The 14,088-nt window shown below is 37.7% G+C and overlaps 1 protein-coding gene across 6 annotated transcripts in view; it reads left to right on the top strand.

The window, feature by feature from the left end:
- The first annotated feature begins 205 nt into the window (after positions 1-205).
- TERB1 (telomere repeat binding bouquet formation protein 1) overlaps positions 206-14,088 on the top strand; it is a 34,172-nt gene continuing 20,289 nt past the window's right edge. For 2 of the 6 annotated variants that reach the window (XM_005218839.5, XM_059877446.1), the window contains exons 1-8: positions 206-965; positions 5,475-5,537; positions 9,664-9,774; positions 9,952-10,080; positions 11,907-12,038; positions 13,132-13,192; positions 13,287-13,402; positions 13,504-13,626. In XM_005218839.5, the coding sequence (XP_005218896.1) occupies positions 5,495-5,537; positions 9,664-9,774; positions 9,952-10,080; positions 11,907-12,038; positions 13,132-13,192; positions 13,287-13,402; positions 13,504-13,626 (715 nt within the window). In that variant the 5' untranslated portion in view covers positions 206-965; positions 5,475-5,494. Of the gene's footprint in view, positions 966-993; positions 1,448-5,474; positions 5,538-9,663; positions 9,775-9,951; positions 10,081-11,906; positions 12,039-13,131; positions 13,193-13,286; positions 13,403-13,503; positions 13,627-14,088 lie in introns of those variants that run through there. The other 4 variants (XM_005218843.5, XM_059877447.1, XM_059877444.1 and 1 more) reach the window with 3 other exon arrangements.

Genomic DNA, 14,088 nt, shown 5'->3' with positions numbered 1-14,088 from the left:
AATGGATTACATTAGAAACAGCTTAAAATATTTTTTTCTTAGGCTTAAATAATGAATTTAAGGCATGTGCAGATTTTAGCTGTGGAGATCTTTGTACCCATCACTATTTGCTAAAACTAATACAATTTAAAGAAAACACATTTCAAATGTATAGTTTTATCAGAAAACAAAAGCAGGCTACAAAGGGGAGGGAGAGGGAAGACTGGAAGAGAGGAATGAAGGCAGGGCTTGGAGCTCGTATGCTATGCTATGCTAAGTCACTTCAGTCGTGTCCGACTCTGTGCGACCCCATAGACGGCAGCCCACCAGGCTCCCTGGGATTTTCCAGGCAAGAACACTGGAGTGGGTTGCCATTTCCTTCTCCAATCCATGAAAGTGAAGGGTGAAAGTGAAGTCACTCAGTCGTGTCCGACTCTTAGCGACCCCATGGACTGCAGCCTACCAGGCTCCTCCCTCCATGGGATTTTCCCGGCAAGAGTCCTGGAGTGGGGTGCTACTGGGGCTCGTAAGGCCTAGTCTTAGTCTCCACGTCTGCATACACCTGCTGGGCCTCAGCGACTCTATGGCCAGTTCTAAGTTCTTGAGGCAGACGCCCCTCTAAGGTAAGAAAGCCCTTTACACGGAGAGCGGTGAGCTTAGAGGAGTTCTCGTTTCACGTTGTGGCTTTCCACCACTTAACAGGCGCACAGTTACTAAACCCCGGCCCTTTGGAGTGCTGGTGAGCGGCTGCGCGCGTTTGACTCCGATTGGGGGCGGGACGGCCGGAAGTCCCGCCCCTCGGAAGTTCTCCCGCCCTCTCGGCGGGAAACGGTCCGGCGTCAAACTAGGCACGCGTGGAGGGAGAAAGGGCGAAACCCAACGCGCTGCGACTTAAGGGTAAAGGCCACAGACTCCACTCTGCGCCTTCGGGCCCTGCCTCATCCCCTCCTGGGAACCCGCCCGTCGCCTCCTGTGGAATGTCTGGGGTGCGTCACACCTCGCCCTAACCTTAACAGACCCACAAGAGGGAATGGAATGAGTTGGCGGGAAGGGGCCTTCAATAAGGAGGCGGCCTTCCCCAGCTGCGGCCTCCACAGGGAAAAAGAAGTGTCACGTACCACTTAGGAGGCTTGACCCTGGCAGTTTTCGGTCTGATAGTACTTCAGAATCCCCGGGCGTCTCCCGAGGTTATTCTGATACACGAAGGAGGTGTGCGCTGCTGCGGAGGTCGTTTCTCGGGTCGGGTGTGGGTTCCTATGTGCTGCATCACCTGAGGGGGAAGGCATGTTCAAGGGACTGATTTCCGGACCCACCCACTCTCCTGCGGGTGAATTGCAAGTGATGGGGCCGGCCTCAGGTCGCTAACCAGCGCCCCGCTCACTGCAGGAGTTGGAGAACCCTGGACTAAGAGGGAATGGCCCGAGGGACCACCTATGCTCTTCAAAAGGAGTTTCCTCCAGCTATTTAGGTGAGCCAGGCCAGGGGGGGTTGCTGCTGCTGCTGCTAAGTCGCTTCAGTCGTGTCCGACTCTGTGTGACCCCATAGACAGCAGCCCACCAGGCTCCCCCGTCCCTGGGATTCTCCAGGCAAGAACACTGGAGTGGGTTGCCATTTCCTTCTCCAATGCATGAAAGTGAAAAGTGAAAGGGAAGTCGCTCAGTCGTGTCCGACTCCTACCGACCCCATGGACTGCAGCCTACCAGGCTCCCCCATCCATGGGATTTGCCAGGCAAGAGTACTGGAGTAGGTTGCCATTTCCTTCTCCAGGGGGTCTTCCTGACCCAGGGATTGAACCCAGGTCCCCTGCATTGCAGGCAGACGCTTTACCGTCTGAGCCACCAGGGAAGTTCCTACCTTCTCCGCCAGGGGGGGGTTAAGGAGCGCCAATTGACGAAACAGGGTGGAGTTTGCCCTCCATCTTGGGAAAGACGTCTATCAGTTACCTCTGGAAACTGGGATAAGGTGATGCGGGTGGATGCAGACCGGCGGCTCCAGCTCCTGAGGCTGGGAGTGCTGATGTAGTGAAATGGCTCCTGGTACTGGCAGCCTGTTTCTGGACCCAATCGAATGTTATTTCTGAAGGCAATGGCACCCCACTCCAGTACTCTTGCCTGAAAAATCCCATGGATGGAGGAGCCTGGAAGGCTGCAGTCCATGGGGTCGCTGAGGGTCGGAGACGACTGAGCGACTTCCCTTTCACTTTTCACCTTAATGCATTGGAGAAGGAAATGGCAACCCACTCCAGTGTTCTTGCCTGGAGAATCCCAGGGACGGGGGAGCCTGGTGGGCTGCCGTCTATGGGGTCGCACAGAGTCGGACACGACTGAAGTGACTTAGCAGTAGCAGTAGCAAACTATTGTAAGAGAAAGTTTAACATTACTTGCATACTGGCCCTTTCTGTCCTGCCTTGCCTGCTTTAGAGGAATGTTTCCACGCGAATGAGTCCAAGCTGGGGATCCACTGTCAGCTACTTAGTGGTGGCATTTATTGTGGGATTTTCACCCCTGCCAGCCTTATCCACAGAATGATGTCATTTATCTTTCTAATATTTTGGGGGTGCTATTTAGATTTCAAAAAGCTTTTCATGTTAACATATTCTAGACCACATAAGTAATGTTCAGCTCCTTTACTTACTTAAGTTTTAATTTGAGCTTGGGGAATTTATTGAGTGAAACCTGTAACTAGGGTAGTTTCTTTCTGGTACCTGGGGGGTGAGGACGGTGATGGGGGGAGGAATCCCTTTTTTCCTCTTGTGAGAATGCAGTAAATGATTTTGAAATCTTGTTCATGACAGTTTGCATCTATTCACTAAGTTCTGAAAATACTTAACAATATGCTTTATTGGAGCAGGTGCTTTTGTTCTTGGGAATATACTGTATTTTCTACTTTAAAATTAATTTTATAATTATTAATCACTTGAAAGTTATAACTTGTCCTTTGCCGTGGATGTTTTTAACTATGTAGCAAGTAAATATAATGACTTGTTCTTAATGTTACTAGATATTTGGCAAACTTTATTTTACTGTGTAACTATTTATTTAAAAATGGTATAAAAAAGACAGGGGACTAGAAGGTAGTTTGTGTTGTCAGTTTCAATTTAAAAGTTATATCCCTCTTTAATAATGAAAATCTTTTTAAAAAGCAGATCGACTAAAATGAAGGAACTAGTCCTTAAACTATCTCACAAAGCAAAAACCTCCATGTATGATACAATGGACTTTTTTTAGCAGAAATATTTTTAATTGGAAGATAATTACTTTAGAATGCTGTGTTGGTTTCTGTCATACAATAGCATGAATCGGCCATAAATGTATATATGTCCTCCCTTTTGAACCTCCCTCTCACCCCTACTCCATCCCACCCTTCTAGGTTGTCACAGAGCTCCCCGTGCTTTACAGCATCTTTCCACTAGCTTTCTGTTTTACACATGGTCATGTATTTGTTTCAGTGTTACTCTCTCAATTCATCCCACCTTGTCCTTCCCCACTGAATAGACTAATGTTTCAACAGATTGCTTTTTAATCTAGTCTTTTTCCAAATCTTAACACATTTGCTCATAGACAACTCAACCTTTAAAAAAGAATGAAAATTTTCCTGTATACTTTTATGTATATATAGTATGTCTCTTTATAACATGTCTCCAAATTATATGTAGGAAACAGAGTAACGGGGGATAAGAGTGTAGCCCTTACCTCAGTTTTCTTGATTCTCATTTCAGCTCTGTCACTTACTAGCTGTTTGAACTTGGACAAATTGTTACTTTCTCCTCGTCTATCCTTATAGCTCCCTTGCATGGTTGCTGTAAAGACTAAAAATAATAGGTTTATAGAGGTTTACAGGGCCTGACCTACCATTGGACTTGCTGAACATTAGAAGCTTCTATTACAAAACCTGTGAAAAATGAGAAACAGTGAAATAAAACACTACCAGCTAAAGACAACAAGTGTTAATATGTTGCTGTTTTCCATCTAATTTTATATTTGCCTCTAGATAGTTGGGGTCATACTGTAGATAAAATTTTGAGTCTTGCTCTTTTTGATTATATTGTAACATAAGCATTTTTCCATGTTATCAAACATTTCAAGTAAATGTCAATATTCTTGTAACAATATCCTATCCGGTGGATATACTATGATGTACCTACCCATTCCTTTTTTAATGGAATATTTAGGTTAAAAAACTGCCAAAACTAGTAAACGTGTGTGTGCACGTGTACTAAGTCACTTTAGTCACGTCCGACTTTGTGTGACCTTGTGGACCGTAGCCTGCCAGGCTCCCCTGTCCATGGGATTCTCCAGGCAAAAATACTGGAGTGGATTGCCAATGGCCTCTTCCAGGCGGTCTTCCTGACCCAGGGATTGAACCCATGTCTCTTACATCTCCTGCATTGGCAGGCAAAGGGTCCATGGGGTCGCAAAGAGCTGGACATGACTGAGCAACTGAACTGAACTGAACTGATTGGCAGGCAGGTTCTATACTGCTAGCACCACCTGGGAAGCCCCCAGTAAATATGTGTATATTACTTTATAAAAGATTTGCATATTTGTCATTAAATTTTTTGTTGGGAATTTTAATTTTGAGAGTAAGAATGAGCAATAGAATAATTGTCTCCCTTTAACTACATAGTATTGGGTTAAATAAGAATTTTTGAATTCTTTGAGTCCTGATTTATTGTTCTAAGAAGTTGACTGGACCCTGATATCTTTTTCTAAAAAAATCAGTTTAGCATTTTAAAGTAAAGAATGTGAGAGGCCATATTAGGGTTGCCAGTTATTTTTAAAATTCTTCTAATGAATGATTTATAAACAAAGATTTAAGCTTGAACGTAAGCAGAAGTTGTTAGAAAAAAACTTTAGTATTAAGCTAAGCTTGTGAAGAGAAATGCACATCTAAAGAGTGTGTGTGTATTTGTGTTCTAAACCTCTGATTCATGGAGGGGTGCCCAATCTGAAATGATGGGAGGAAAATTTACAGAAAAGGAAATAAGGAAGGAGGAGCAGAGCAGTTAGATTCAATCAATAATTCATGTGTTTGTTTAATAAAACCTATTGAACCTTAAGTGCCTGTAGAACTTAAGAATGTGAGGTGCATTCATGTATGTTCTCAATGTTAATTCTTGTAACAACTCTATAAAGTTGGAAATTTCTATTTTATAGATGAGGAAACTGAGCCACAGAGAACTTAAGTATACCTAATATCTAGTAAGTTTCAGGGGCTTCCCTGGTGGCTCAGTGGTAAAGAATCTACCCTGCCAGTTCAGGAGATGTGAGTTTGATCCCTGGGTCAGGAAGATCTACTGGAGAAGGAAATGGCAACCCAATCCAGTATTCTTGCCTGGAGAATCGCATGGACAGTGTAGCCTGGCGGGCTACAGTCCATGGGGTTGCAGAGTCGGACACGACTGAGCACACGTGTTCTTTTCCTACTCCTTTGCATACTGCACTTCTGGAAATCTCAAAATAGATTTAAATTGAGAGAATACCTTTATCTTATAGATGAAATATAAGGAAAAAGAATGCAGACAAGCATGGAAAGTGAGGACACAAAGAAAATACAAGGTGAGAAATTTATGGATCATATATCTGGGATTTGTTTTTTAGTCTATTTGTGGAATATACTGCAGATTATCTGACAGGCTCCAGGAATTGAAAGAATTATTCAGTAATTTACATAAATATTTATTAAACATCTAGTCTGTACCAGTCACACTGACTTCAGGAAACTGACATTCTAATGGGAGATGGCATGCTGATAATTAGAATACCATATGATAGCTGATTCAATGGAGGTATATGTAATAACAGTGGAAACCTGAGAGGACCACCAGCAAATTTCAGACTTGTCTTCAGAAAAATGGAAATTTAATTCATGGAAATGGAGGAGGTTAACCAGAGAGGAAATACTAAAATATAATAGGCTGGGAAATAGTACTCCCCGATGGACCCCATCACATCAGGGTTTGGCTGAGGAAGAGGACCACCCCCCAAAAAGACTAAGAAAAACATTTCAGAAAGGTAAAGAGACAGGAATGTGGTATTTGGGAAATTAGCCTTATGAGAATGCTTTGAGAAAGGCATTCTCATTACCCTCATACCCAAGAGGCTCAGTCTTAAATGTCACAGATGATGACTGAAGTATCCACTGGACTTAATTTGTTTTATCAATAGTAAACTTAATAGATTTCAGCCAGATTGCAGTATATTGAGGTCTGGGTGGGAAATAATCTGGAGACAGTATGAATAGCTTGGTGGTGGTTGTTTAGTTGCTAAGTCATGTCCAACTCTTTGCAACCCCATGAACTGTAGCCTGCCAGGCTCCTCTGTCTGTGGGATTTCCCAGGCAAGAATACTGGAGTGGGTTGCCATTTGCTTCTCTAGAGGATCTTCCTGATCCAGGGATCAAACTCACGTCTCCTGCATCGCAGGTGGATTCTTTACCATTGAGGCACCAGGGATTCCCATGAATAGCTTGCTCTTCTTCAGAGCTTATCTGAAGATATATGGCAGTAACTAGAGGGTGGTTGTAATGTTAAGGATCGTATAAGAGGTACAGAGATAAGAGAATTTGTGAAGGGACTTTCCTGGTGGTCTAGTGGTTAAGACTTCACACTTCCACTGTAGGGGGCTGGGTTCTGTCCCTGGTCAGGGAACTAGATTCTACATGCTGCAACTAAGACTTTGCATGCCACAACTAACAAGATCCTGCATGCTGCACCTGAAAAGACCCCTCATACTCCAACTAAAAGATTCCACATTCCAGAAGAAGGTAGGAGATCCTTCATGCCACAACTAAGATGTGGCACAGCCAAATATATATGTATATATTTTTTTTAAGTTTTATAGTTTCAAATTTTACATTTAGAACTACAGTTCTAATTAGTTTTTGTATACAGTGTGAATAATGGATTCAAGCTTTGTTTTATTGTTTTTTTGAATATGAATATCCAGTTGTTCCAACACCATTTGTTGAAAAGGCTATGCTTGCTTCTCTACATTGCCTTTTTTTAAAAAAAAAAATAGCCACTCCTATATATGGGTTTATTTTTGAACTGTGTTCTGTTTCGTTTATCTGTTGATGCCATACTGTACTCTTGATTACTGTAGGTTTGTATTAAGTCTTGAAATTAAAGACAGTTGAGTCTTCCATCTTTACTCTTCTCTTTCAGAATTGTTTGGCTATTTTAGGTCCTTTGCATTTCCGTATGAATTTTTAAATCAGCTTGTCAACTTGTACCAAAATAGCCTGTTGGGATTGCATTGAATCTCTAGATCAATTTGGGGGAGAACTGACATCTTAACAGTATTTAATCTTCTTACCCATGAACAAGGTGTATCACTTCCTTTATTTCAGTCTTCTTTAATACCTCACCGTATTTTTTAGTTTTAGTGTGTATGTAATTCACATCTTTGCCAGTAAAACTTCTTTTTCTCTTTTTTGGCCACAGCTTGTGCAGGATCCTAGTTCCCTAACCAGGGATCAACCCTGTACCACCTGTAATGCAAGCACAGAGTCTTAACCCCCGTACCACCAGGGAACTTCCAGTGTTTCATATTTCTTATGCCATTTTAATGGGCATTGGTTTTGAGTTTCAGTTTCCAATTATTTATTGCTGGTATATAGAAATGTTACTGATTTTTGCATATTAGTGGATATTCTGAAACCTTACTATACTCACTTATTAGTTCGGTAGCTATTTTGCAGATTCCATCAGATTATCTACATAGAAGGCCATGTCGTATGTGAATACTGATAGTTTTATTACTTCCTTCCCAATTTGGATGCCTTTTCTTTTTTCTTACCTGATGGCACTGGCTAGACTCTCTAGTGCAATGATAAATGGAATGTTAAATAGAATGACATTGGCTAGCTTCTCCAGTACAATGGTAAACATCTCTGTCTTGTTCCTTAGGGAGAAAGAATGAATTCTTTCTCTGCTAAGTATGATATTTACTGTAGGGTTTTTGGTAGATATACTTCATCAGGTTAAGGAGGTTCCTTTCTATTTCAAGTTTGCTGAATTTTTTTTTAGATCAGAAATGAAATTTTATTTTATCAAATGCTTTTTTTGCATATACTAAATGACGTATTCTGTTTTAGTTTGTTGTATTACATTGATTTTTAAAATCATAAACTAATCCTGCATTCCTAGGATAAACTCATTTGGTCATGATGCATTATTATTTTAATTTATTTTTGAATTCAACTTGTTAAAATTGTTTAGAGTTTTTTGCATGTATGTTTGTGAGGGATATCGGTCTGTAGTTTTCTTTTTTCCTTTCTAATGACTTAGTTTTAATATTAGAATGAGGAAATAATACTTTCCTAAAATAAGTTGTAAAGTATTATTTCTTTTGAAACTTTTTTGGAAAACTTTGTGTAGAATTGACATTATTTCTTCCTTAAATGTTGGGAAGAATTTACGGATGAAGCCATCTGAACCTGGGGTTTTCTTTATAGAAAGGTTTTAAACTATGATTTCAATCTGTTTCATATATATATATATATATATATAATATTTATTTCTTCTTGGGCGAGTTTTGGTAATTTGTTTCTTTGAAGCAACTTGTCCATTCACCTAAGTCATTGAATCTGTAGGTATGAAGTTGTACATGATCATTATTATCTTTTGAATATCTTTAGAAGCTATGTTGATGCATCTGTCTCAGTCTGATATTGGTAATTTTTATCTTTGCTCTTTTTTTTCCTGATCAGTTTGTCTAGGGGTTTATTGGTTTTACTGATGTCCTCAAAGACCCGGCTCTGCAGTTCAGCTTGGATCTTTATGATTTCCTTCCTTCTGCTTATTCCTTACCCTTTCACTAGTTTCTTTAAGGTGGAAGCTGAGATCATTAATATGTGACTTTCTTCTTTTATAATGTAGACATTTAGCATTACACATTTCTCCTAAACACTGATTTAGTAGCATCCCACAAATTCTTTTTTTTTTTGGAGGTGTGTATGCTTCATGGCTTGTGGGATCTTAGTTCTCCAACCAGGGATCAAACCCAGGCCCCAGCACTGAAAGTGCTAAGTCTTAACTACTGGACCATCAGGCAATTAGTACATCCCACCAATTCTAATATACTGTATTTCACTTTCATTCAGTTCATTCTAAATAAATATTTAAACCAAAGTAGCTTTAATTACCGGAGAAGGCAATGGCACCCCACTCCAGTACTCTTGCCTGGAAAATCCCATGGATGGAGGAGCCTGATAGGCTGCAGTCCATGGGGTCGCTAAGAGTCAGACACGACTGAGCGACTTCACTTTCACCTTTCACTTTCATGCATTGAAGAAGGAAATGGCAACCCACTCCGGTATTCTTGCCTGGAGAATCCCAAGGACGGGGGAGCCTGGTGGCTGCTGTCTATGGGGTCGCACAGAGTCGGACACGACTGAAGCAACTTAGCAGCAGCAGCAGCAGCAGCTTTAATTAAAGAGAATAATAATTATATTTTCTTTTCCTATATTTTGTGTGAGGGGAAAATCAAATAATTATAAGAAGCTCATTTCAAGTTGTTTTATTTAAGGAGCATCTTTCTTTTACATATTTTTAGTCCTTGTTAGATTTTTAAAAAGTAATACATGTTATTTAAAAAACAAAAATATGTATTTTGAGGGTGAAACTTAAATGATTAGTTTTTGAAAGGAAATGTTTAAAATAATGAAATTTTTGTTCTTTAGAAGTGAAGACTGACCTGAACTTATTATTGGAGTGTCTGAAGTATCAAATGGACAATGCTTTTTCACAAAAGGAAGCTTTGGTTACTATTCATTCAATTTGCCAACAAAACAGTAAGACGTGATAGTGAAATTTTGTTTGTGATTCTTTGTAGTATTGTGATATACGAAATATGCATTGTTCTTTCTCTTCTATTCAGTTATTTTATATGTTACTATGTTCATGTGATTTATTGTCCTTAAAAGAATAATTATAATAAATCTTCTTTGTTTTGTCTGCACATTTTACAGGTAATGCAGGTCTTTATTTTCGGGAAATTGGTGGTTTGATGTTTGTGAAAAATCTTGCAAAGTCAAGTGAACATAGTATGGTAAAAGAAGCAGCCTTATATACATTAGGAGCTGTTGCAGAGCAAAATGGTAAAATATGAAAACTTTATTTCACTTTCCTAAGCATTGTGTTTTACTTTAACAAACTATTGAAGTATAATTTTAGAATTAAATTTTTTACATGTCTGGATAGTTTTATCCAAATGTTTTATTTAAATTAATGCATGCCAAATATTTTATTTAACTTTTTAACTAATGAGGGAAGCAGTAAAATGTTAAAACTGCTTCAAAAGTAATGGCAAAAAACAGTGCTGTAGACTTTTGGGAAAGCTGAATATTATGAACAGGTACATAACTAGTCAGTGTCTGCAGGTCAAAGATCAGTTGCATTCTACTGGTCAAAATGTTTTGCATTTCTGTGGACAAGAATAACTTGGGTCACTATCAGTTTTCTAGAGTTATGAAATAGCCCAAAGACAGTAAAAGGCACAAATAATCTAGAAAGAAGGCTAGATAGGACATTCAGTACTTGTTATCATCCATTTCGAAATCTTTCATAATTTTTTTCTTGCCAATAGTTGGAAACATTTTTTTACTTTTGTCTTTTACTATGCTTATCCCCCCCTTTTTTTTTGGCCATACAAAAGTTTTTTTATTTTTATAAAAATAAATTCATCATTCTTTTCCTTTCTTGTTTCTGAATTTTGAATCGGAGGAAGTTTTCCCATATTCCCAGATTATAGAGGAATACACCCACGTTTTCTTTTGGTACTTGTGTGACTTTATTTTTTACTTTTGCATATTTTATTCTTTTTGTATTTTCCTGGGGTATGAGATGATGAATGGTTCCAGTTTTATGTGGCAATCCAGCTATCCCAACTCTTCTTATTGTAAAGTAGATCTTTTTCACATTGATTTGAGATGCAGCCACTATCACTTAGTGAGTCTATCTCTAGTTTTTCTATTCTGTTCACTGTCTGTATATTTGGGTACTTGAATCAGAATATTAAGGTAACCCACAACCATCTTGTATGTGGATAAAGATGTTTTGGGTGCTTGGCCGCTCAGTTGTGTCCGACTCTTTGCGACCCCACGGACTGTTTCCTGCCAACTCCTCTGTCCATGGGATTCTCTAGGCAAGAACACTGGAATGGGTTGCCATTTCCTTCTCCATGTTTTGGGTGTGGCTGACAAAAATATTTTTTTTGTAGTGTACCTGAAATGAAGTTAAATCTAAACCATCAATTTGTCAAATAACTTTATATTCTTATATTTTCATCCATTAACTTCATCACTTGTTTTGAGAATAAGTTATGCTCTAGGCACTGGGGATAAATAAGACATTGTCTTTGCCTTTGAGAGTGTCTAAAAACTGTTTTAGACACTGGATATATGTGTTCAAATTATGTTTTACAATTCTGCTTATTGCATGATTATCACCAACGAACCCCTCCTTATCAGGTAGGTATCATTTTTGCTTTTTGGAAAGATATTTTTATATCTAGAAGAGTCTTTACAAATAGCACAACTATCATTTACCCCCTTTTCTAAAGCAGGTTTCTGAATTTTCTTAATTTTTTTTGGCTACATTTTGTTACTTCTCAAATTTTTGGGTCATGTTTTATCTTATATTTTTGTTAGGCTTAATTTTGAAATGTAGTTACTGAAAATTCTATGAGATTGCAATACATGCTTTAGAGCTAGGTCAAGTCCTTCTGATTAAAATACTGCTTCTTTGGTCTGCTAATTGAGTAAGCACTTAAATTTGTCAGAATTTGTTATATGACTGATGAATGTCAGTGAAATGAGACTTGGTTGAGAACCATCCATAATGGCAATTTTATATTTTGTTCAGCATATTTTAAAACTTGTTTGTGCTAGTACATAGAAATTAAAATTATATTTTCATGTTTCAGTTTACTGTCAGCAGACTTTGTGTACTTCAGAATTGTTTGAAGACTTAACTTGGTTCTTATCTAACAGTGATTCAAACACAAATTTGAAAAGAATGTCTGTCTATGTTATTTTGGTTCTGGTTTCAAATAACAGTAAGTACATTCTCTTATGTTATAGAAATATTTTTTAAAATAATAAATTGGGACAGTATTAATCTTTTTATTCTAGTCAGTGCCTTTTAAAACCTTACTAACTTTTTAGAACTACTGGTTCTAAAGACAATATAGCATGATTTTAATTATTTAATATTTATTAATTTAAAAAATAGTAAAGTGATTTGTATTATTTAACTAGCATTGAAAAGGAATGGGATTAAAAGCAAAAGAGAAGCATTTAATGAATTGTTGTTGTTTCGACACTAAGTCATGTCCAACTCTTTTGTGACCCCCATGGACTATAGCCTACCAGGCTCCTCTGTCCAGGGGATTTCTCAGGCAAGGATACTGGAGTGGGTTGCCATTTCCTTCTCCAGGAGATCTTCCTGACCCAGGGATCGAACCCACGTCTCCTGCACTGGCAGGCAGATTCTTTACTGCTGAGCCACCAGGGAAGCCCCATTTAATGAATTTATTTGGTTGATTTTCCATTGAATTGGCCATTCAGTTATCATCAGATTTAAGGTCATTATATCAGTCAGCAATGACCTTAAATTTCATGTAGCTCTTGGCTAAAGTTTTACTTTGCTTTTGTTGTTTTAGTTTTATTTTGGAATAATCTTAGCTTCACAAAAAGTTGCAAAGATATTATATAGAGTGTTCCTGTATACCTCTTGCTCAGGCTAAAGGCTATTTTTTTGTTGCTTTATTTAGATCTTCAAATTGTTAGAAATTTTATATGCATTTAAATGCTTCTAGATTTTATTTTTTCAGTTTTTAATATTTTAAATTATTTTTTTCTATTTTGGAGCATATTTTGGTACTATAATACAGAACTATGCAAAATAAATGTTTTGTGATTTTTAGAGGAAATTTGAATACTGTCATTCTCTAAGCATAAGTAATACATTTTCCATAATAATCTTGATTATATATTTTTTACCTACTTTAACTCTGTATTGTACTTTATAATACTTTAAAATGGCTGAAAGTTATTTATTAAAAGTACTGCTTAAATGTTGTTTTCCATTTGTGCAAAATTATTTTCTAAACAGAAATCTTTCATGTAATACATAGCAATTTTTTTAAGGGACTGGACAGACACTTGTGAGAGAAACAGGTTGTATTTCAGTTCTATCACAGTTGTTCAAGTAAGTAAATATATGTTTCTTCTTATTAATTATTCATAGCTTAATACCTTAACACATATGTATTAATTACTTTCTTTACTCTTTAACCTAATAGGACTGTTCTTTCAAAATATGAGTTGAATTTGTCAGATGAAAGTGCTTTTCAGAGTTATCAGTTGTGGTCTTCAGTGTGTAGTACTCTGTGTGTCTGTGTCAACAATCCTCAAAATGGTAATTATCTCAAATATTTAAATACAAAAAAAGACTAAAAACAAATAAAAAGCTGATATTTTCCAAGTATACTAAAATATGATTGCCTTTATCCCTTTCAGATGAAAATCAAATGCTTTGCTGCTCACTTTTTACGCATGCTAATGACTGGCTGATAAATTGCATGAAAGCTGAGATAATTCGCCCTATTTGCTCATTTATTGGACTCACTCTTGCAAATAACAGTAAGTATTCATTATTCTCCAGGCTTTATTTGAAGAACTATATTTCAAAGCATAACCTATTGAATTAATTAATGAATTCCAAGTAAATTGGGTCGTTTTGGATGCATTTTACTATTGTATAAGTTAAAATCTTATACATAGAAAAACATAGCAAAACTATAAAAACCCACATAGAGTGTTCTCTGAAAAAATTAGAAATTAATAAAAATAAAACATCTAGAAAAGTTCCTAATATCTAGAAATTAAGCAACAAAATACTAAAAACCCACATCAAAACAAAAACACAAACCTATGAGTCAAAACAAATTACAAAGGAAATTAGAAATGTTTTTAATTTAATGATGATGAAAACACAATATTTTTGACGGAAAGGCTTGCATAGGAAAGAAAAAAGGTCCCATATCAATTATATTAGTTTCCACCTAAGAAACTAAATAATAAAACAAGTCAATGTAAGCATAA

This window comes from Bos taurus, chromosome 18, assembly GCF_002263795.3.
Source record: "Bos taurus isolate L1 Dominette 01449 registration number 42190680 breed Hereford chromosome 18, ARS-UCD2.0, whole genome shotgun sequence".
NCBI classification, from domain to species: domain Eukaryota; kingdom Metazoa; phylum Chordata; class Mammalia; order Artiodactyla; family Bovidae; genus Bos; species Bos taurus.
The sequence above is the reverse complement of the archived record's forward strand: the minus strand, read 5'-3'. Positions and strand labels throughout refer to the sequence as shown.